Source organism: Delphinapterus leucas, chromosome 19 (assembly GCF_059928025.1).
Source record: "Delphinapterus leucas isolate spDelLeu-1000000601 "Yukka" chromosome 19, BTC_Dleu_Yukka2, whole genome shotgun sequence".
Lineage (NCBI taxonomy): Eukaryota > Metazoa > Chordata > Mammalia > Artiodactyla > Monodontidae > Delphinapterus > Delphinapterus leucas.
Window position 1 is genome coordinate 65,253,377 of NC_143147.1, and position 24,520 is coordinate 65,277,896.

General features: G+C 47.4%; 1 protein-coding gene across 6 annotated transcripts in view; it reads left to right on the forward strand.

Moving 5' to 3' along the window:
- The window catches only part of SLC39A11 (solute carrier family 39 member 11), a 447,715-nt gene that overhangs the window by 184,763 nt on the left and 238,432 nt on the right, over positions 1-24,520 (forward strand). For 5 of the 6 annotated variants that reach the window (XM_089901696.1, XM_089901693.1, XM_089901697.1 and 2 more), the window contains exon 5: positions 1,095-1,236. In XM_089901696.1, coding sequence (XP_089757822.1) covers positions 1,095-1,236 — 142 coding nt within the window. The remainder of the gene's footprint in view (positions 1-1,094; positions 1,237-24,520) is intronic. The other variant, XM_089901695.1, reaches the window with a different exon arrangement.

The window sequence follows — 24,520 nt, forward strand, 5'->3', positions numbered from 1 at the left end:
ATTAATTAATTAATTTGCACTGGGTCTTAGTTGTGGCAGGCGGGCTCCTTAGTTGAGGCTCGTGGACTCCTTAGTTGTGGTGTGCGAACTCTTAGTTGCGGCATGGATGTGGGATCTAGTTCCCTGACCAGGGATTGAAACCGGGCCCCCTGCCTTGGGAGTGCGGAGTCTTGTCCACTGCGCCACCAGGGAAGTCCTGGGACACACATTTTAAATAGAAACTTCTGTTTAGAGCTATTTTTGTCTGGTTTTCAAAAAATATCTGCTGTTTCCTTCCCCATTGAGGTGGATCCTGTTCACCGTCCCTTAGGGTCAGAGGGCTCCTGCCCATGTCTTTGGAGGAGAAGCTCACAGCCCCGCTGTAGGTTCACTTGTTTGCTCCTCCTGTGTTCCACTGGAACGTAAGCTCCATAAGAGCTAGAACTTCGTTAGTTCACCAAGTATCCACACCGTTGGCAGTCAATAAATATTTGTTAAATGAACATGGGGGTCAAAATCAAACTTTGTGTAGTTAATGCAAAAACAGTCAAAATGACTGGTTAGGGACAAAGCAGAAGGGTGACGTGGTGATCTAAGGCTGTCTGGGCTTGCCTCCAGCTGTGCTGTGTCCTCCACGACTGTCACTCGTTCTCCTTTGAGGTGCTTTTGTTTGACTCTCGTCCCCTTTTGATCTCTGGAGAGGTGGTGACCTCGGTTCCTGCTGCGAGGCTGCCATTGAGCGGGCCTGCCCTCCAGGCTTCTTTTGACAGTTGGGGAACTGAGTCCCTTCTGCCATCTGCCCGGCGGTGATGAATTGTGGAGGGAGGGGGGTTTGATGTTCGACCCGATCCTTCCCAGTGTGTGTTTTTCCCATTTCTAGGATCAGCACCGACGCCTCAGTTCCCGCTGTTGTCATCCTCAAAGTTCTGCAGCCAGAAAGCTTGTCGCCTTGCTCTTGACTCAGCCCAGCCTGACAGCTGGGTCTGGCCCGGGGACTAGGCTGGCCCGGGGCTCTCGGTAGAGGAGGGCAAGCCACCTTGGCTGCTGGGAGCTGGAGGGGCCGGGGGAATGAAGGCAGACAGGTGTTACAGTGATGGCCCTGCTTCTCGTTTCAGGGTGCAGCAGAAGACCCCCAGATGGCCCTGGCACTGAACCTCGACCCTGCGTTGATGAAGAAGTCTGATGCTGAGGGTCCCAGGCCGTTCTTCCCCGAGAGTGAACTTTCCATCCGGATAGGTAGAGCTGGGCTTCTTTCAGGCAAGCTCCCTGCTGCAGACCCTGGGCCGAGTGAGACAGGGGAGAGTCAGGCCTGGTGGCAGGAGGGATGGCAGGGAAATGCTAGGTGCTCTGTCCTGTCCTTGCAGAGTACCCACCCCACTGTCGCACGGCGCTGAGCCAGGGTCTGGCCCCGTGCTTTCCTTCCCCATTGGTTCTGCAAACCACCTGCCTAGTGCACAGGAGGTAACAGGGCCTTTTGATTTGCTCTTCCAACTTGGACAAGTGGGCAAGGGCCACTCTGATGGGACTGGGCTGGTTTGGGTTGGAGTGGATGGGCACCTGTCCCTCTGTCTCCGCCTCCCTGACGGACCCTGGATGCTCCTTTCCATTTACGTGGCTTTCATCTTTTTGGTCCATCTGGGGAAACTGGCTGTTGCTCTCACTGATTCAGTTTGGAGCCAGAAAACCTGAAAACACTGATGACAAAGTCATGCCTTTTGTCTTAAGTTAGAGGGAGTGCGTCCCTCAAGAGGAATAGGGCAGGAATTCCGGAATCTCTGTCGGGGGAGTGCAGACTGGGCCAGTGCCCCCTGAGAAGGAGTTCAGAGGATTATGCCGGTTTCCAGTCTCCGTGTAGGACTCCCCGCTCCTTGCCCGGTCGTGGCTCACCCAGGGCAGTTGGCTAATTTAAGCACCAGTTTGCACCAGGAGAGGTGGGTGCCTGTTTTTTCCTTTGCATTTATTCAAGTCCCACGTTTAGCGGGCGAGCGCCACCCCCTCCCCCCCACGCTGTGAAACGTTTGCCCCTCCCCCTCCCCACTTCTGTAAGCCTCAGACTCGGGAACTAAAACCAGGCAAAGGATGCTGAGGGTGGCTGTCTCCTGCCTCGCCTGGGGTTCGCCCTTAGGTGCGTCAGAGAGAGACAGACTGGTGACCAGCCGCTGTCTTCACATTAGTGATTTAAGGGAGAAAGTCCTTTCATGTTTCCGGGCTGGGACGCTAATTTGCTGTTTCCACCCTGTGTCGGCAGAGGTGATCTCTAGACCGCGGTACAGTAAACGTACAAAAGTTACAGCGATGCCCCGGCCAGTTCTCAGTTCTCTGCGTTCAGCTTATGTCCTGCATGAATTATTCATGGAGAACTCGAATACCTTCTCCACTTGGGTTGCGGCTCACTGCCGCCTACCGCTTTGGATGTGGGATGTAATCGGGAAACGAAAATCCATCTAACGTGAGCTCAAGGAGTAGAGGGTTAGCACGAAAACCTGCCCACTGTGTCCAGTCAGTCTTGTCATTCATACTCAGATCAGAACCACTCGGTGCTGTCTGCTGTTCTCCTCTTATTGGAGAGTCAAGAGCTGTCCAGTGACCAGCGTGGGGCACCATCCTCCAGTAGAGATTGTCATTTTCCATGCCAAGTCGTGGGAACACAGGGACAGGAGGCTTTCTCTCCATTCTCCCCAGCTATCTTGTCGTGGAGCTCCTGTGATCTGCTATGAAGACATTATGGTCCTGATTCTTTTTTTTTTTTTGCTATAAAAATAGAATAGGAGGGCTTCCCTGGTGGCGCAGTGGTTGAGAGTCCGCCTGCCGGTGCAGGGGGCATGGGTTCGTGCCCCGGTCCGGGAAGATCCCACATGCCGCGGAGCGGCTGGGCCCATGAGCCATGGCCGCTGAGCCTGCGCGTCCGGAGCCTATGCTCCACAATGGGAGAGGCCACAGCGGTGAGAGGTCCGCGTACCGCAAAAAAAAAAAAAAAAAAAATAAGAGCACCTTTTAATTTATTCTGAGGCCAGTAATACCCTGATACCAAATGGATATCAAGGCATCACAAGAAAACTACAGACCAGTATATTTTTTAATAAGACAGAAATACCCAAATCACTCTAATGCCATATTTACGTTCCTAATTCTGAGCCTTCTCTACGATGAAGAAATTGGCTAGATTTTATTCTATCCCATTTTTTATCCCTATCCCACAGGCGGGAAGGTTCAGTGCCTGTCAATCCATCAAAAAAAAAAAAAAAGGTAAAAAGGGGCGATCCCTTTGAGATGAATCTTTAACGCTGGGGCCATGGGAATATAGGGCCAGCGGGAGTTGACTTTCCTGGAAAGTCTCCCAGGATTGCTGGATCTTCTTGGCCACCCCAGTGTGGAGCCGTGAGCAGAGACTGCGTGGGAGACGATGCAATCCCGTCCTCTGCTCAGAAACACCTAGGCATCGCCTGTTACCAGGTTACCAAGCAACCCTCAGTCGTTGTTGCTAACTGTTCAGATACAGAGGCAAATGCAGCCTTTGGGGGAGCACAAAGATGGTTTGCAGAGACCGAGGGAACCCAGCCACCTCGGGAAAGGTTGCTTTTCCTCCCACCTGGGCACACCTGTGGCTGTCAGGCAGTTGAAGACTGTTCAACTGGTAATGGTATTTGATGACTGGCCTTGTGCAGATCAAGTCTGAATACCTGTTGTTTGTACCATCTGGATTTGCCCTTGAGCTAGCTGTAAATGGAGCCCGGAGATGGGTTGAATGGGTGTTTAGTGAGTAACATCAGCCTTTAAGAAGTAATGTTGGCGCTGCTGTTATAATGTCCCATAATTGGTTCAACAAGAGGAAGGGCCAGAAAAACCACGCTGTGGGAGAGGAGGTCCGGCTGCTCTGAGCATCGCCAGCAGCCCGAGCTGGGAAAAGCATTTATGCATTTATGAGTGCTTTCCTATGTATGTCTTGGTGCCAAATGTTTTACAATATCAACTGTTCTCAGGGCCGGGGATATTTTGGGACTTAGCTAGACCAGAAGTTCTTATAAATCAGTCTCTCTCTCTGTCTCTCTCTCTCTCCCACCCCCCTCAACTATTTATCTCTCTCCAGCTAGCTTTCTTTTAATTAATTACTTAAGAAAGTAATAACATGGATTACAAATAAAAGTAAATTTTCTTCCACCTTCAGATCCCTTATGGTCTAGGTTCCCATCTCAGACACAAACACTGTTTCTAGGTTCTTGTGTTTCCTTTCAGAAATATTATGTTTATACCATCATACTTGGCCCGTTATTCTGTGCCTTGTGTTTTTCACTTAATAACACATTTTGGTTTTTGTTTCCTGGGCATTCATGGATTCTTATTCTTGGCCATGATCTTACCTAATTAGTCCCCTCTTGATGGCCCTTTAGGGTGTTTACACTCTTTTTGCTATTATAAAGAAAGTGGCACAGAGCACTTTCATGCATACATCTCTATGGGCAATTCTATTGTAGAGTAAATTCTAGAAACGAGGCCAGGGGTTCTGTACATCTGGGGTCCATGAGTGGGCGCCAAAGGGTTTATGAACCTCTTGGAATCTAATGCAAAAAGATACGTGTTTTTGGAAGGCAAAGATCTATAACGTCCATCACACTTCAGATGGCTCCACGACCCCAGTGTTTATCTAGAACTTGGCTTTTTTGCCTCAGCCTCCCACATTCAGCCTCCAGTGGACTTTTTTTTTTTTTTTCTCACTAGCACTCTCTTTAGGCTAAAGAAGGGTAATTTTGTTTTTTAATTTAACATATTTAGTGGAGTCTAATTGCTTTACAATGTTGTGTTAGTTTCTGCCGTACAACAAAGTAAATCAGCTATATGCATACATATATCCCGATATCTCCTCCCTCTTGTGTCTTCCTCCCACGCTCCCTATCCCACCCCTCTAGGTGGTCACAAAGCACCGAGCTGATCTCCCTCTGCGACGTGGCTGCTTCCCACTAGCTATCTATTTTACATTTGGTAGTGTATGTACGTCCATGCCACTCTCACTTCGTCTCAGCTTACCCTTCCCCCTCCCCGTGTCCTCAAGTGCATTCTGTACGTTTGCGTCTTTATTCCTGTCCTGCCCCTGGGTTTGTCAGAACCATTTTTTTTTTTTTTTTTTTTTTGCGGTACGCGGGCCTCTCACTGTTGTGGCCTCTCCCGTTGCGGAGCACAGGCTCCGGACACGCAGGCTCAGTGGCCATGGCTCATGGGCCCAGCCGCTCCGCGGCATGTGGGATCTTCCCAGACTGGGGCATGAACCCGCCCCTGCATCGGCAGGCGGACTCTCAACCACTGTGCCACCAGGGAAGCCCCAGAACCATTTTTTTTTAAAGAAGGGTAATTGTTAACTGCCCCATTTCCATACGTTGTTTGTTCTGAGAGAGGAAGCTGAAACTTTTCAAGAGTTTTTTTTTTCATGGATCCATTATCATGGCAGATGGAGGATTGTCTGTAATTTTGTGTACCTGTGGAAGGAACAGAAGTAAGCATTATTCTCCAGGAGAGAAAGAGGTGGATTTAATTTGGGAAATTAGTTGTGAAGTGGCTTCTATTTATTATCTATAAACCTTTCCCAAGCTTGTCGGGTGGAGAAGTGAATGGGGATTTAAGTCAGGCAAGAGTAAGCCGTAAGAAACTCTGGTTAGAAACACATTTTTCCTTGATGCCTTATTCTTTTATGTTAGGAGAATTCACCTGGCAATAATTCTACCTGGACAGCCTGGCAGATGAGAAACCATGTTTTGCACAACAAAACCGATGCAGACCTAGCGTCAAGTGGCTTATAAATTTGGAGAAATTGCCAACTCCAGTCACGTGTATTTGTTTGTATCTTAGGAATTCCTCATTGGTTGTGCTCCGGACTTGCTGGGTGGCATCTTCCCATACAACTAGAGCTGATCTTGGGAGACAGAATTTGCCTTTTCCAGCTCAAGGTTCCCAAGTGCCCGACCCCCAGATGAGCATCTACAGGGCTTGCCCACTGAGAGTCAGGAAGGCGCTTGGATGTGCTCTGATGCCCTTCCCCCTCTCCAAGGCGCCCCCATCTCTCCTCCAGGTATCATACTGTCGTCTTTCAATCATGCACTTGGAATCATTCCTCTCCGCTATTTTCGCCTTTAAGTATCCTCCCTTCGGTGCCTCTGGGAAGAGACTTGATCAGCTGTTGAACGGGGAGGCATCAGTTATCGACAGTGTTTTACTCCCGCTTATGTGTTACGTCTTAACCGGGGACAGTTTCTTTAGCTGAAGGGTTTTCACACTGGTTGGCCTTTGGAGGATTATATTTTCCAGCACACGTGTGGGCCTGGGGCCGGGAAGCCGTCGCTGTGGGGTGAGATCCCTTCTCGGAGGCCAGCTGCCTGTTCGCTCTGTAAGACCAGCCACGTGTATTCAACTCCCAGCTCCTAGATTTCCTTGGCACTGATATCCTTTAAAATAGCCGAATCCCAGGGAAGCAAAGAGGACTTTTTTTAAATAGCTTCAAGCTTCCTCTGACAATCACCTTTTTCTTCTCCCATATCTTCTAATTTTCCAAGTCTTCCTTGTCTTCTGTCACCGATATTTCCACTCAAATTTAGTCACTTAAATTTGTTCAGGAGCCAGATGTAGCTATTAGGAGAAATTTTGATTTTCTTTTTTTTTTTTTTTTTTTTTATGACTAAGTCTCCAAAATAATGTGTTTAGGGAAGTCTCTGAGAGGTTATTCGTAATTTTGAATTTTTATCAGTAAGCTCTCTACAGATGAAAGAATGACATCACAGTTATTCATGTAATTTAATGTCTTGGCATGTGGTTTTAGCAGTTAGACTCTTTTTTTTTTTTTTCTATAACTGGTTGGTCAGGGGACATTTTCAGGTCTTCTTCTGGCCTCCTTGAGAGGAGTTGCCTGGGACCTGAAAGATAGGCAGGTCCTGGCTTTGCTTTGTCCTTTCTGGGTGAGGGCCTGTAACCTGGGCTTCTTCATTCAAAAGGGCATGAACCCAACCTGTCAGCACATGGCAATCGCACTGAGGCTATCAGGCTATTAAAATATGCCACGTCTTAATTCCAAAACAAAAAACAAACCCAAAAATATTTTGCCAGAGGATAAAGAGCAAAGTGTTCAACAATAATAATTACCAGGAGCTCTTTAGCATCATGGAAGTTAAATAAAATAAGGAAGTAGTACAGAAATACCTTCCGGAACAGGGCTGTCTGTGGGTGGCCTGAGTGTCTTGGCTCAGGGGAGCATTATTAGGTGGATACATTTTATAGATTCTTCTGCCTCTGATGAATGTTACATCCTGCCTGCCTCAAATTTACCACTCCAACAGCACTTTTCCTGTTTATTTGCTTTTTTTTTTTTTCCTGTCCCGATTTTCTGAGCTAGGCAGTTAACTTGGAGTGCATTTTCATGGGGCCCAGGCCTAGAGGCAGTTTGGTACTTGTATACGCTTGCTTGGGCTCCCCTAACAAAGCACTGCAGGATGAGTGGCTTGTGCGGTGGAAATCGATTTTCTCACAGTTCCGGAGGCTTGAGGTCTGAGATCAAGGTGTGGGCAGGGTTGGTTTCTCCCGAGGCCTCTCTCCTTGGCTTGTAGACGGCCGCCTTCTCCCTCAGTCTTCCCTCTGTCTGTGTCCTAATCGCCTCCTCTTACCAGTCCTGCTGGATTAGGGTCTACCCGAATGGCCTCATTTTAATGTAATTACCTCTTTAAAAACCCGATGTCCAAATACAGGTAATTTCTCAGTACTGGGGCTTAGGGCTTCAGTGCATGGATTTCAGGTGGACATGACTCAGCCCATAACAGTGCTTAACAATTTTTTTGAAACGTTGTCTTCCCGTGGATGGTAACCCACCTGAAGGAACACCAGGTGGCACAAGCTCTTACTTGGTTCCCTCCCTTCCTTCCTCCCTCCCTTCCTTCCATCTTTTAAATTCTCTCACTGTATTTCTGTCTCTTTTATCTGTTTGTCTCGTACCTGGATGTGCTGGGCATGCTGAGTAAGTATGGAAAAGAGTTGGATGAAGTTGGAGAGTTTCTCTGAGACAGCAAGTAGAAAGTCAGATGATTCGAGGCCCGGTCTTACAAGACTCCTGGCAGGTTTGCGGTCTCTGCTAATGAAATTAAAAGGGTGGGGCAGTGCTGTCCACCGCCACCATCACCTGAAATGATCGGCTCAGGTTACTTCTAGGGAGTTATTCATATACATTGGAATGTGTAGGTGTGCTCTCCTGACTGTGTTGAGTTCCCAGGGCTGCCATAACAACGTACCACAAACTGTGTGTCTTCACAGAAACGTTTGCTCTCACAGCTCCAGAGGCTAGAAGTCGGAAGTCAAAGCGTCCGCAGGGCCACACTCCGATAACTTCCTTGATTCTAATAACTTCTGGTGGCTCCGGACGTTCCTTGGCTTGTAACCACATCACGCCAGTCTCAGATGCAGCTGTCACGTGGCCTTCTTCCCTGTGTGTGTTTCTGTGTGTCAGTATCTGAATCACCCTCTTTTGTCTCTTACAAAGACACCAGTTGTTGAATTTAGGGCCCACCCTAATCCAGTATGACCACTTTTTAACTAATTCCATCTGCAAAGACTCTATTTCCAAGGAAGGTCACATTCTGAGGCTTAGGTGGACATGAATTTGGGGGGAGCCTTTTTCAACCCGGTCCATTGATCAGCCCCACGCTCTGACCCCCTCCGTGGCCAGGCTTCAGGGAGCTTGGTTAGTCCGGAGGGGCTTTTGTCATGCACAAGGGAGGGAGAGGGGAGAAAATGGGAGGAAACAAGGGGGGGAGGCTAATCCTGGCAATAATAGAAATCCACTTAAATTCATCGGGAGCCTTTAGAGCAGCTGCCAGGGCTCTTTGTCTGAAATATTCATTAAGCGTCTACCAAGGAGTTAGGGATACTGTCTCCTTATGCAAAATTTAACATTTGCTGGGCTAGCAGGTTCTATCCTATTTATTAGCATTCTGACACATTCATTTCAGCTCACAAGTCTATTAAACAGGGAAATGTGTTTTCAATGTGCTTTGGGGAAGCAGAGCAGACAAGTGTCTTGGGCAGCTCCAGCCCCGTCAGGATATTCCTGCCAAGCTTTCATTACCCAGAGATTTCGGGGTGCCTGCTGCCAAAGCCGGGCAACCCGGGCTCTTTTCAGATCATTTCGTTTTGTTTCCCAGATGTTAGTTTTTGCAGAAGCTCCTGAAGCTGGAGAAGCATAGGGTGACACTTTGGTTTCAAGTATTTCAGATCTTTAGGGGTCCTTTCTATTTATTCACTCCCATCTCGATTGTTTATTTTTCCCCCCTTCTGGCTTTTATGGAAAGAGCCCAAGGAGGGAGCTGGTTTTGAGCCCATGAAGCTGGGAGGAAATGGACGCCACTTACTGAGCGCGGCAGCCGTAGAGCAGGAGTGTGCTGATGGGGTAGATGAGGAACTGGGCTTTGAACCTGTGTCATCGACAGTCACAGCTCCGGCATCTGGGATGAGGTCAGTGCAACCCTGCCTTCAAGAAAAGGCATCCGGGCTTCCCTGGTGGCGCAGTGGTTGAGGGTCCGCCTGCCGATGCAGCGGACATGGGTTCGTGCCCTGGTCCAGGAAGATCCCACATGCCGCGGAGCGGCTGGGCCCGTGAGCCATGGCCGCTGAGCCTGCGCGCCGGAGCCTGTGCTTCGCAGCGGGAGAGGCCACAACAGTGAGATGCCCGAATACCGCAAAAAAAAAAAAGAAAGAAAGAAAGAAAAGGCATCCGTGATAAGCTCCATTCAACCTGGGCTGTCTTTGTCAGCAGGTACCTCCTGCTTGGCCTCCCATCTCCTCTTTGGGCGGTGTGTGTTCTGGTATTTTGTTCTGCTTTCTTCTCTCTGGTGCATTTCCCCTCCTGGCACCAGAGAAAGAAAACAGCTCGAAGTGTCTGAATGCTAAATCAGCTGTTGATGTTGAGGGTCGCAGTATTTTGGAGATGTTGAGGGATGTGCCAGTGAAACAGTTGGTACCCAAAACAGGGCTGACTCTCAGGGTTCCCGACTCCTGATAACCCCAAACTAGTCATTGGCCTTGGGGGGGTGCGGAGGGGAGGCAGAGGCATTCCATGAGGAGGGCAGAGGAAGCATGCAATGTCTCTCGCAGCTCTCAGACACGTGAGCCAGAGATCTCTGCTGTCTTCCCTAGGAAAGCAGGCTCAGCCAGCGGTATTGCCGCCCCGATCCCCGGCAGGTCTTGGAAAGATTTGCTCAGGTCAGCCTCAGTAAACTTTGATCGTCGTGTTCTTTCTATTAGGGAAGTGCCTGTTATATACATAGAAACAGTTAGGAGACATATGCCTTCAAGGAGATTCAAGCATTCTCGGGAAACGAATCTGGGCATTTTATATGGTTCAACCTAACATATGTAAACCTCTGACCATCCCTCAAGTGGGTCTTGAATATGTCCTTGGTGCTCCCACCCAGAGCCCTCTAGTTTGAGTTATTTTTGGGTAAGGAGTGAGGTCGAGTTTGGAGTTCAGGCTTTTTTTTAATGGGGATGCCCAGTGGGTGCAACACCATGTATTGGAAAGACTGACCTTTCTCCATCGAATTGCCTCTGTGCTTTTGTAAACAATTAATTGACCATATTTGTGTGGATCTACTTTTTTTTTTTTTTTTGCGGTACGCGGGCCTCTCACTGTTGTGGCCTCTCCCACTGCGGAGCACGGGCTCCAGACGCGCAGGCTCAGCGGCCATGGCTCACGGGCCCAGCCGCTCTGCAGCATCTGGGATCTTCCTGGACTGGGGCACGAACCCGCGCCCCCCGCATCGGCAGGCGGACTCTCAACCACTGCGCCACCAGGGAAGCCCAGATCTACTTTTTGACTCTCCATTCTGCTTCTTTGGTCTATATGTCTGTTCTTTCACCAATCTCCCATTCTCTTAATTATGGTAGCTTTAGTCTAAGTCTTGCCATCAGATATCGTGTGTTCTCCCACTTTATTCTTTTTCAAAATTGTTTTGGTTATTCTAGTTCCTTTGAATCAGCTTGGTAATATCTACAAAAAATCCTGGTGGGCTTTTGGCTTTTGGTTGGGATTGCATTGAATCTATAAATTAATTTGGGGAAAACTAACATCTTAATAATCTTGTCTTCCATTTCATAAACATGGTATAGCTCTCCATTTATTTAAGTTGTCTTTAATTTCTTCTATCAGTGTTTTGTGGTTCTCAGCATATATATCTTAACATATATTTGGTTAGATTCATACCTAATTATTTCCTTTTATGGTGCTATTATAAATGGTATGGCGTTTTAAATTTAATTTCTAATTATTCATTTCTAGTATACAGAAATATAATTGATTTATACATGTTAGCCTTGTATCCTGCAACCTGGCTAAACTCATTTATTAGTTCTAAGAGTTGTTTTGTAGATTCCTTGGGATTTCCTATGTCATGTCTGTGAGTACTAACAGTTCTGTTTCTTCCTTCCAGTCTGTATGCCTTGTTATTTCTCTTTCTTGCCTAATTGCACTGACTAAGATGTCAGATAAGACTGGTGAGAGCAGACATTCTTGCCTTATTCCTGGTCTTAGGGAGAAAGCATTCAGTCTTTCACCATTAAGTACGATGTCGTCTATACGTTTATGGTAGACGAAAGGCATTGATATTTGAAAAGCCGTCAAGTTCCTGAAAGGTGGCATGCTGCAGAGACGGTACAGAGTTGGAGTGGGTCAGAGAATACTGGATAACTGTGAGACTGGGTTTGAATTCTGACTCCACCTCTTAGCAGCTGCTAGACCTTGGGCATCCTTCTTACCCTGCCTTTTCCTTCAGTTTCTGTACCTAAAATGGGGATAACAGTAATTACTTGACAGAGTTACAGTGAAGACAGGCTAAGTTAATACGAGTAAAACGCTTAGAATAGTGCTCACTGCTTTGTATGTCCTCAGTGAATATTAGTTATTATTCTGTCTGGACAGCAGTAAAATTGGCCAGAGCATTCAGGGTGCCTGAATATGGGATGTTTTTTTTTTTTTGGCCCAGACTGTAGAGATTTTGCTGCCCACCTTGAAAAGTACAGAGAGCTTTTGGGTTTGGATGTGGTTTTCTCTGGTCATTCAACACCCTTGTGTCTCCAGTGCTCTCGAGGTGCTCAGAAAGATGGACAGTGTTTACATTCAGGGCAACAAATCAGGGATGGAGGATCCACACTAGAAAAGAGCAGATTGTCCTTAAGCTGGAAGAGGAGGTTTCTCAGAGGAAAAGGAAATCCCTAAAGAAGTTAAAGGAGCACCAGTGTGGTTAAGGAAAAATGTACGAGAAGATTGATGTGAAAAATTATAGAGAATCATGGGGTGAATGGAGAAGGAGAGAGTGTGTGTGTGTGTGTGTGTGTGTGTGTGTGTGTGTGTGTGTGTGTGTGTGGTGAAGAGCAGGGGGAGGGTAGAGTCAGGATATGTGGTAGATGTGATAGTAACATGGGCTCATGGAATCATGACTGGACTGAGCTCCCCGTCACTGGAAGGATTCAAGTACAAGCTAGGTGACCAATGGTCAGGGAGGTTATAGAGGGGCTTCCTGTGCAGTGTGAAAGTGTGGGCTGAGACCCCTTTCCTGCTCCACAATTCCTCGCTCATCAGCCAACCAAGAACACTGGGGAGAGGGCCCCTCTGCCCCCTCTGGCCTTTAGGGGAAGGGCTCATGGGACCTGAAAATCTGGGCCAGCAGGTTCTGGTCTGAGACCTTGGAGGTCCTGAGTGGGAGCTTGGGCACAGGCTTCCAGGCAGAGTCTCCCAGGTGAGCAGAAGTGGCGGCAGGTATGGCCATCAGGGGCTGCAGGTGTCTCCTCTGCAGGGAGCTTGGTTAGTTGAATAGAAATGTTGGCTCCAAATCAGGGGGCAGGTGTGTTTTCTAAGGTTGCCGTGATGTCTGTCTAGATGCTCTGGAGTAGCTACTTGCCTCTTTCCTGTTTGGACCCTCACACGATGACCCTCCACAACCCATCATTCTCAGAACATCTGCCTAGACCATTTTGTGGGAAGGAGACCACCTGGGCACCTGATGAAAACCACAGACTGTTGGGTTATTGGCATTTGTGGAGGGACAGTTCTTTGTGGTGGAGCGGCGTCCTGAACTTTCAGTCTGCTCTTCACTTCAGCCCGATCCCCGGGAGTCCCTGTGGAGTTGGATCAGCAGAGAGAACCACTGGGACCCACCATGACCCGGAGCTCTATGCCGAGGTGCTCAGCATCCCCTTTTGGGGTCAAAAAATAACAGGAGATTAAAAAGTAATAAAACTGACATGTGAACAAACACCGCAGAACTCATCTGAACAAATGAGTTTGGGCTCCCCAGAAGCGGTCAACTTGGGAGGATGGTGTTATTTGGAAAACTTTTGGAAGTTTATTAGGAGGCTTCTGAGGGTTGATCTACAATCCAAGTTTTTTTTAAAAAAAGGCAGTCTTTTGTGTGTGTGTGTTTGGGCATGATCTTTAACAACAACAACATTCTCAGAGTAACTTTCTTCCTCCAAAACACTCAAGATAATTATTGAATTATATTTTTTCCCTGCTGCTTTCCAACAGGGGGCTTCCCAAGGCAAACCCATTCCCTGTACTGTGGTCTAGGACATTTTCTCATGACTATTTGGCCTCTGAGCCTTTAGCTGGTCTCCTCCTGGTCTCAGGAGCCATCGAGGTTAAGTGAGAGGCTACCAGAAGAATGCCATGGAGAAGAGAGATGAGGACAAGCTCGAGATACAATTTGTCATCTACCGCCTGGCTGGTTTAAAAAAAGTCATGGTTTGCATTGTTGTTTTCATTATTAGTAAGTTTCACTGTTAGGTGACTCACAAAGATGATGGCATTGACCCAAAATTTGAAGGAGAATGTATCGATATATAGAGCCAATTGTGCTCTAAGGCTCCTTCCCGGGAAAGAGGAAGAGTTAAAAGCCTGAGGGCTCACATGTGACTCCAGGTACAGTCCTTACATTAGAGTGTATGCTGCTGAGAGTTTTCATGCTGACTTCATGTATCTGAGTGTAACAGGCTGTATGCATCAGCTTTGCCTTGTAACAAGCAGCTCTCAAATCTCAGAGGCTGAATCCTGTTTGTGAAGATACCCAATGTAGTGGGTGTTTTCATCTCATCCTCTCTCTCCTCACCCTCTATAGCACACACACGTGCTCGTGCACTATCCCACCCCAACCTTTGGAGACGTTCTTTTGTTAAAGCTTTGATAGTGGGGATGCATTTTAAGATTGACAAGGAATCGTGCATCTTTTATTTCTGAATCCCACTTTTCAGTACAGTGCACTGTGTGTTCTGGATCATTAAATTCCACTTAAATAGTTGCTTATTGAAGTGAGAGAAGGCTATGAAGTTGAGGGAGGAGCAGATGCTCTTTACACTAATAAATGTGAAACTGTCCTCTGGGCATTTGGAAGTTTGTTTGAAGCATGGCTTCCGATTCAAGCTGGGTGCTTCTGCAGTCATTTGATATGCAACTAGAATGACCTCTCTGTGTCTCCCAGTGCACTTGATTGTGAGAGGTTCCTCGCTCGTGCTAAGATCTGCAGCAGTGGGAGCCGTCTCTGTTGGGATGCTTCTGTGGGAGGCTTCTCAGACAAACCTAGGTTTGAGTTCTTGGAATTCTCGCTTATAAGATAGGAATCATAATGTTATTGCATTGGGACTCAGGTAAAATATGTAAAGGGACTAGCACGGTGCTTGACATGCAGGTGTAATTTGTAGATTCCAGGACTCACTCTTCTTTGCATTTTCAACATCTCTGAAATTCGTATTTGTCTTACAGCCAATGGCATAGTGGAATTGACATGCCATCTAAAATAAAAGTGTGTCTTAAAATTGTTGTGTCTTAAGATTTGGTGAAGTATGGTAGTCAGCACTTAATCCATGGGTGTTTGTGGGACTAAAACGAGTTACAGAAAACATTCAAGTGTAAGTTAGTGTTTCTGGAAGTTTTTATTTTGGTCAACGGCCACTTTGAGAAGCTGATGAAAAGTATATCGATCTTTTTCCGGAAGTATGCGTATTCCCACAGGATTCTGCGTATAATTCCAGGGTGTCTTAGAACACCCCAGGGCTCTTCCCTAGACCACCCCCCTTGGGAAAAGGTAAGGCTCTTGCGCCTTACTGTTATTGTGGCTGCTTTTGTTTTTCCTTTGCCTCCACTCCAGTTTGCTCACCGAGTCGTGTTCAAGTTGTAGCTCTTTTCTTTTTTTTTTTTTTTTTCAATTTTTTAGGAAATGTACGTCTTCCTGCGACAAGTGGCTGCCCTGCGGGTCTCATTCACCTGTCCTTACCCTCCCTCTTATCTGACTTGGCAACCCCGCCAAGGAAGAGCGCTAGCCTTCAGCACCCAACTGCCCACATCCCGCCCCCGAGTCCAGCACTGGGGCAGGTTCTCAGGAAGTACAGTTCCGTAGTCATTGGTCCAGGCAGGGGGAGGGAGCAGTGCGCTGGGCTTGCGTTCTCATCTTGTCATCCATTTCCCGCAATGAGCAGATCCTTCCTGTGCCTCCCGGATGTGTTCTAGGCCCCGGGCTATGCAGTAGGAAGCAGAAGTTGGGTACTACAAATGAACCCGATGGTGAAAACGACATAGAGAGCCGACATTCTGGTGGAGGAGACAAGAAGTTCCAAGTGAGTGAAATACATTCTGTGTTAGACGGTGTCGGCGGCTAGGAGGAAAGAAACAAAGCAGGCGAGGGGATAGGAAGTGGGTGGGTGCGTGTGTGTGGGATGGAGATGGTGTGAACTTAGGTGGCAGGGTTGGGGGTGTCACCTGAGAGGTGATATTTATATAAAGACCTGAAGGAGGTGAAAGACCAAACCGTGCCCGTATGTAGCGGGAGGAGCTTTCCAGGAGGAAGGGACGGCCGGTGCTAATGCCTTCAGGTGGGATGCATTTGACATGTTCAAAGAAACCAAGAGGGAGGTGTGGCCCAAGCAGGAGGAGCTGGGAGGTGGGAGATGAAGTGGGGGCCTCCTACGTCATAGCAACGCTTGGCTTTGGTGCTAAGGGGTCCAACAAGCCATGTTGGGTTCGAACATGGTCTGACTTGAGTTTTCAGACAATCATCCTGGCTTTGGTTTCTGCCCCGGCTCTGGTGAACTTTCCCCTGGTGAATACCCATCTACTTACGTCTAAAAGGTTCCGGCAGTGTTTGGTGGGCAGAGAAATTGTTAAGTTTATAACCTTTTTAGTAAGACCTTTAGGAAATTACCATCCAGGCCAAATTTATTACTGTCACTCCCTCTACCAAAATGGAAAATAATCCAAGATCTGGCTTGTGGTCCATGTCTCGCAAGCATCGTTGAATACTGTGAAAATCTATAGCCACACAGCATTTCAAGAGGTCCTTGAAATTCATCATGACCAGATTTGTCCTTGTCAACAGAGCTCTATGAAAATGAATTTCGGCCGGATCGTGCGTTCCCAGTGGGGCAGTGGGGTAAAGCCAAGCGTCACAGACGCAGCCCCAGCGGCTGCGCTGCCCAGTCACCCTTTGAAGCTTGGTTTCTACCCCAGGTGGAGTCCTCACGGTCAGAGGGCTCTGAACTTCTCCTCCTGTGGGGGCTGTCAGTTGTTGCCCTTCTCTTCGTTTCTGGAAGATCCACTTCCGGGCTGTCTGGGCTCCGTGTATGTCACTGAAGCTTCTCTAGGCTCCCCTCGGTGTCGCTGTGGGCTGCAAACTTCTGTCTCCCCATCCTTATGATCACAGTAAATGGTTCATTTGGTTGTTCGTTTCTGTTTTTCTGAAATAGCTTTACCCCTTTCCTGCCAGTTCCTATCCTATACCTTTTAAAACATTTTTGTAAGAGTGGGCAGAGGCTGTCTTCCAGCACCTTCTCCTTCTCTTCTCCTCCATTTCTGGGTCTGCCGTGGCAAATTGGGAAGTTTGTAGCAGGCCCGGATGGATAACACGGAGAGGTGTATTCTGTGAAACCAGCTTCGGAGGCATGAGTTGGGGTCTGAGCCTGCTTTATAAGGCTGGCCGCTTCTCTCTTTGGGTTTGTGGCGCTCTGCAGGCTGACTGTTGCTGGATTATAAGTGTGTCATCAATACTGAAGTTATTGGCGCAACAAGGGTAGAATTGGGGGAAAGTTAAGGTTAGTTGAGAGGGACTTTTCTTCCTTCTCTTTTACCCTTCTTCTGAGGCCAGTTGTGATCAGTGCTCTGAATTTCTTCCCTTACACATTTTCTGGGAGTTCTGTCAAGTACCAGAGCTCTGGCCACGGCTGGGGTGGGGGTAGAGTGTGGCCCATGTACCAGCTCCTGAGCAAGGGTAAAGGAGCACGAGGATGGTGGCCGTTAGTGTCGGGCACACCAGGGTTCCCATTTTAGCCCCACCCACCCAGTGCTGTGTGACTTTGGTGAGATGATCCGTGTCTCTGACCCTTAGCGTTCTCATCTGTAGAATGGGGATAACAGCACTCCCATCTGTGCTTGTTGAGGATTAAATGACAGCCCGGAGCGCCTGCCCAGTGTTCTTTGCCCTTTGCTGCAGCAACGAAGACGGGGTGAAGGAAAGGAGGAAGGGCCTGGAGTAAATTTGCATTCTGGGTGCCTGAAGGCTGCTTGCCCCACAGCAGAGCCGCGAGTGTTGCTGTCATTGCTGCTTCTCTCCTGAATTGTCCTGAATCAGCGCCTGATGGATCGGGGAACCTCAGGGCTTGGATTAGGGTGAGACAGGTGAGACACTCACCTGAACATAAAATTAAAGTGAGCCCCCAAACCCTCAGTAGTAATCGAGCTAAAAATATTTTAACGCGACGTTTTTAAAATTACAGATTAATGCAAAATCCATAATAAGCAGAATGCCAAAGTGTTAAATACAGATAGGATTCCATAGTGTCGGGATTAGGGGAGGTGAGTGAGGCTGGCTTGTGTAACTGCAGGGTCAGATCCGGTCTTTGTTTAAAATGTTGACATTTTCATCATGAATTAAAAAATAGGTTTTGTAATTTCATTGATTTTTTTTAAAAAATTATATGTTTACTAATTTTTTAATATAATTTTTAAAAATATATATATTTTAACGGAAGTTCTGTTAAAACATTCGTAACATGACCCCTGGTCTCTGGTCTGGCATATAAGAAGCTCAGAAGACACCATTTCACCCTCACAACATGTAAAAAGCTAAAGAAACAAAAAAAGCGATCTATCTTCTTAGATCTGTAAGGGAAGTGAGGTCACAGGGCAAATTGTTGCCCCCGCATTGGAGAGACCAACAGGTGAATGCAAAGAATCACCACTTTCCAGAGCTGACACTCACAGGCTGACACCCCGGTAGGCACTAGTGCCTGGTAGGAAATCTGAGCTGTAATTGACCAGTTGCTGGAGGCAGCAAGTCTGAGAGGGGACCAGTGATGGGGGGGCCCACACATTTGTGTTTTATCTCCAGGAGCTCAACCGGGTTCCCACAGGAAATATCAGGGAAAAAGAACCCTCCTGGGCTTCTGAATGGGAAAAGGAACTCTTTTGAAATACACCAGAGCACTGTGTTTGAACAAAAAGTCTGCCCTCTGGACAAACTATATACTCAGAGCTTCAGTGATGGGGCGGAAGGGAAATACCCAAGTCCAGTCCACTCTAGCCATCCTGTCCCACCTAAGGGGGAAGAAAAAGACTGAGGAAACACTTGTGAAGGTCACAGTTCAGAGGCACAGGTTCCCCCAAGACTGAGGCCTAATCATAGGACTATAGGACCTTCCCCTCCCCCATACCTCAGCATCACATTATCAAGGTCCTGTTTACCTGGTACATCATGTCTAGCTATTAAGAAAAATAACAAGACATACTGAAAGGCAAAAAGCACATTTTAGGAGACAGAGTGAGCGTTAGAAGTATATTCAGATATGGCAGAGATGTTGGAAGTAACAGCCCAGGAATTTAAAACAACTCTGATTAATATGCTCAGGGTGCTCATGGATAAAGCAGACAGCATGCAAGAACAGATGGGCAAGGTAAGCAGAGAGACAGAATTTCTAAGAAGGCACCAAAAAGAAATGCTAGAAATCTGCTTAGAGAACACTAAACAGAGATGAAGAATGCCTTTGATGGGCTTATTTGTAGAGTAGATGGCTGAAGAAAGAATCTCTGAGCCTAAGGATATCTCAATAGAAATCTCCCAAACTGAAAAGCAAATAGAAAAAAGAAGGGAAAAAAAACCCAGAACAGAATATCCAAGAACTGTGGAACAACTACAAAATGTGTAACGTACATGTAATGGGCATACCCGAAGGAGAAGGAAGAAAGGAACAGAAGAAATATTTCAAGCAATAATGACTGTCAGTTTCCCCCAAGTTAAAGTCAGACACCGAGCCACAGATCCAGGAAGACCGGAGAACACTAAGTAGGATAAATGTCAAAAAACTCTACCTAATAGGCATATACTTTTCAAACTGTAGAAAATCAAAGAAAAAATTCTGGGAGAAGCCAGGAGGATGAAAGACACCTTACCTATAAGAGGGGCAGAGATGAGAATTACAGCAGCTCTTCAGAAACTACGCAAACAAGGGAGTGGCATGAAATATTAAAAGTGTTGAGAGGACAAGAAAATGCCAACGTGGAATTCTTTACTCTGCAAAATTATCCCTCAAAAGTGAAGGAGAAATACTTTCTCGGACAAACAAATTGTTTCCAGTAGGCTTGCTTCGCAAGAGATATGTAAAAAATGCATCATGAAGTGTGCACTCTTAACCATTTCTAGGTGTACAGTTCGGTAGTGTTAAGTATACTCACGTCGTTGTGCAATCATCACGGACTTTTTTGCATCAACTTTGATCTTTTAAAACAGCGCATTAAAATACTGTCTGTCTTGTTCCTGAGGTTTTTGTTGCCCCCTTAAATTTTGTGCCCCTGGTGAGTGCCAGGCTCACGTCACCCTGGCCCTGACATGCTGCCAACCCCCACACCCGCAGAGCTACGTGGTGATTTACACACAGGTCGTTCCAGAACAGCTGCAGTCAAACCCGTGACTAGAAACAGATTTGTGAGCTCTGGTAACAGACCTGAAAGGGATCTGACTGGAACAGACGCCTGCTTCATATGAATTCATACCACACAGTTGATCAACTAAAGCTTCCTTATTTACCCTGGTCCCTGCATTTTCTAGTAGGTTCTCCATAGAAGCCAAAGATAGGATTTTCTGGGCATGACCAGTGTGAAAGTAAAAGCTGAGTGTGACCATGGTGCCGATGGGGGATCTTTTTTGTTTTTTAAGTTTGTTTCCTATGTCTGTGAGTCTGTTAATGTTTTTTTTTTTTTTTGCTGTATGCGGGCCTCTCACTGCTGTGGCCTCTCCCGCTGCGGAGCACAGGCTCCGGACGCGCAGGCTCAGCGGCCATGGCTCACGGGCCCAGCCGCTCCGCGACATGTGGGATCTTCCCGGACTGGGGCATGAACCCGTGTCCCCTGCATTGGCAGGCGGACTCTCAACCACTGCGCCACCAGGGAAGCCCTGTTTTGTTTTTGTAAGTAAGTTCATTTGTATTATTTTTTAGATTACACCTGTAAGCGATATCATACAGTATCTGTCTTTCTTGGGGGATCCATTGGCTACCAAATCAGGGGTATTTGGAGTTTAAGTGGACCTTTGAAATCACCTCCTGGCTTAACGCTTTCGCGTTGTAGGTAAGGATACTGAGTCCCTCTAGGAGAAACATATCCCAAATAGCTCAGGGCATCTTGTGAGTTCGGCCCATGAAGTTGCACTCTGCTCTTTTTCTTCTGTAGCCGGCCAGGTGATGGAGCTGGTGAAGCCAGGTCTGCAGATCCCATTAGCTTTATCCCGTTCCTGGGCCACCTGCAGCACCTAACCCCAGTCGCAGTCAGAGACCTTCCGAGTGTAGGTAGGTGGTGGTCATAGGTGAGACAGGGAAAAGCGTGACTGGCTCAAGAATGTCTCCTGGAGGACCCAACCCACTCATTAATCCTCACTTGTTAATCCTGGTCTCCCAGAGAGGACGCAGTGGGACCCTAGTGTCACAGATTCACGTCTTGGTGATTTATACACACTTTCATTTTATACCCAGCCCAATAAAGAGCAGCGGGCAGATTTCAGCATTGCCTGCACACCACCGGGGCTCTGGCAAAGTTGCAAGGCAAACGAAATTTTATTTTGGAATGCTTCACCTCCCTCTTTCTAAGAACCTCTCCCCCTTCCCAGATTTTCCAGTGCCCCCAAACTCACCTCTGGCTTATGCAGACGTCTCCCTAGTGAGATGAGAAGTGAAGTTTGCTGTCGCGCATACGCCCGGCATCGTCCCCGTCCCCCGTCACTCCCCACTTCTTGCCTCCAGCCTCCTTCCCCACTCACAGTTCTTCTCCGAATTCATTCGAGGTGGAAGCATTTTGCTGTTGGGCCAACTCCAGGGAGCAGGGATCCAGCCTTCCTTGCCTCCGTATCCACAGCCCAAAGCCCGTGCTCGGCGCCTGGCAGGTGCTTCGTAAACGCTGGCAAAGCACAGTCATTTGGGGGCTTAACCCAGGAAGTGGCGAAGAGAGTGCTAACGCTCGCGCACCCTTAGTCGGTGGGCTGTGGGGTACAGCCAAGCACTCACGGCTCCTCTCGGCAGCGTCATGTGTCCTACAGTGGTTGAGGCATCGCAGTGGGGGTGGGGCGCTGCTCGCCTCTTTGGGTATCATTTTACCAAGGGGAGGATCACTTCTTACCTGGTCCCCGAGGTTAGGGAGGGCAGCCCTTAGCCAATAATGACGTTTACACCCCTCCTCTTTCCAACTTCCTCTTACCCCTGTTAAATTTGTGGAAGTTCTCAGAAGTGTACAGTTCCATCACAACCTTGACTAAGGATGCAGTCTCCCTGTGTGTATGGGGCGTGTGTATACTCCTGGCTTGAGCTTAAGCTGTGTCTGCTAGCGGGAAGCCACCCTGTCTGGGCATGTGTGATAAATTGATCAGGTGGGCTTGACGTGAGTCAAGGTGCAGATGGGACGTGGGAGCCTCCTGGCAGCGTTCGTTCTTGGAGAAGGGAAGCCAGCCACACGTGGGCCCAGGAAGACAGACTCAGGGGCCAAGGGGAGGCTGGGCTTTCTCCTTTGAACTCGGCCTCTGGTTCAATTTCAACTGTTGGGTTCCTGCCCAAGTACTAAGGAGAGAGAGAGCAGAGAAAGGAGGGCTTGTGAAATAGGAGGAGTGACATCCTGGAGAAGTGGCCGTAGGTCCCAGCTAAGCTGCCGCCGTGATGACAGCTGGACACGGCTGCCTCCAGGTTAGGAGGCCCAGAAGAAGACTAGGAAAGAAAGAAAAGGAAGATGCAGTGCTTGCCGCCTGCATAGCAGTGGGACCTCGGCGGAGCTCCTGGGACTGGCCTGAGGCCTCCCAGAACTACTTGTAGGAGGCTGGAGGCCTGCCTTAGCCAGTGTGGCCAGAATTGGGGCCATATGGTCATGTTTATGTTCGAGGCAATCGAATTGTGTTTTAAGGTCTTTCTTCTCTCCTGTTTTATGTTTGGGTGTTTGTGTGTGTGCACAGTGTGTGTGTGTGTGTGTGTGTGTGCGCGTGCGCACGCGTGTAATGTGCGTGCGTTTCACTACTGTGAGAACGACTTCCAGCATGCCCTGTTTTGGAGATTACATATAGTATTGAGATTAATGTAGTATTCCAGGTAGTATTGAGATTAATGGAGTATTCCATGTAGTATTATATGTAGTATTGAGATTAATCGAGTATTCCATGTAGTATTCCATGTAGTATTGAGATTAATGGAGTATTCCATGTAGTATTCCATGTAGTATTGAGATTAATCGAGTATTCCATGTAGTATTCCATGTAGTATTGAGATTAATGGAGTATTCCATGTAGTATTCCATGTAGTATTGAGATTAATGGAGTATTCCATGTAGTATTGAGATTAATGGAGTATTCCGTGTAGTATTGAGATTATGGAGTATTCCATGGAGTATTCCGTGTAGTATTGAGATTAATGGAGTATTCCATGTAGTATTATATGTAGTATTGAGACTAATGGAGTATTCCATGTAGTATTGAGATTAATGGAGTATTCCATGGAGTATTCCATGTAGTATTGAGATTAATGGAGTATTCCATGGAGTATTCCATGTAATATTGAGATTAATGGAGTATTCCATGTAGTATTGAGATTAATGGAGTATTCCATGTAGTATTTATGTAGTATCGAGATTAATGGAGTATTCCATGTAATATTGAGATTAATGGAGTATTCCATGTAGTATTATATGTAGTATTGAGATTAATGGAGTATTCCATGTAGTATTGAGATTAATGGAGTATTCCATGGAGTATTCCATGTAGTATTGAGATTAATGGAGTATTCCATGTAGTACTCCATGTAATATTGAGATTAATGGAGTATTCCATGGAGTATTGAGATTAATGGAGTATTCCATGGAGTATTCCATGGAGTATCGAGATTAATGGAGTATTCCATGGAGTATTCCATGGAGTATTGAGATTAATGGAGTATTCCATGGAGCATTCCATGTAGTATTGAGATTAATGGAGTATTCCATGTAGTATTATATGTAGTATTGAGATTAATGGAGTATTCCATGTAGTATTGAGATTAATGGAGTATTCCATGGAGTATTCCATGTAGTATTGAGATTAATGGAGTAGTCCATGTAGTATTGAGATTAATGGAGTATTCCATGGAGTATTCCATGGAATATTGAGATTAATGGAGCAGTCACATGCAGTGAACTCCAGGGCTCACTCACTGAGCAGAAATTCCCATTGTTCTGAAGGATGGAGCGGCTCCCCCCCAGCACAGTCCCCTTTTGAAAATCAAAAGGCCAGATCTCCCCTGTGTACTGGAGCATCCCTGGGTAAGTCCAGACACGTGGACACGTGTTTTGTCGTCGGCACTAGACTTCAGCATACGGTTCCGTGGGTGTAGGTGGCTGGTTTCTGTTTGCGCAAAGAGAAAAGTGGAGGTTTTTAAAAAATGTCTACTTAGCAGACTGTTAAAAAAAAAAACTGAATTCAGGGACATTTCAGTTAAAACAGTCACAAAGGTGTGAATCTAGGAGCTGCCACGGTGTGAGCTGCTCCAGGCTGGTGGTGCTCAGGACCATCTGGGCCCTGTGGTTTGTGGCTTCTCATCCGACTGGCTCAGCTGCCACCCACTGCCAGGATTAGCAAGGTGCTAGCATGTGAGTTAGAGGTGCGGGGAGCCGGACCAGGGGTGATGGCTGGAGAGAAGAGAGTGGAGGTGGGGTGGGGAGTGGGGGGTCTCATTTGGACCCGTGGGATTTTGATACGGAGGTGACCGAGTGATGACCTGGAAAGAAGAATTTCTTACCTACATTCCCCAAGAGGAAGGGGCATGTCAGGGCACACAGGGCCGCAGCAGAAGCATGGTGGGGGCATCTGGAGACAGAGGACAGGAGGGAGGGGAAAGCCCAGGCCAGAGCCTTTACCGGGGTTTCCGTGGGAAAAGCAAGGCAGGCACGGTAAACAGCTTAGCACTGACTGAGTAATTCCGGTAAGCTCTGGGCTCTAGGAGCTGTCCCTGGTGGTCCAGTGCCTGGCCTGGTGTGTGAGAGTTTGAT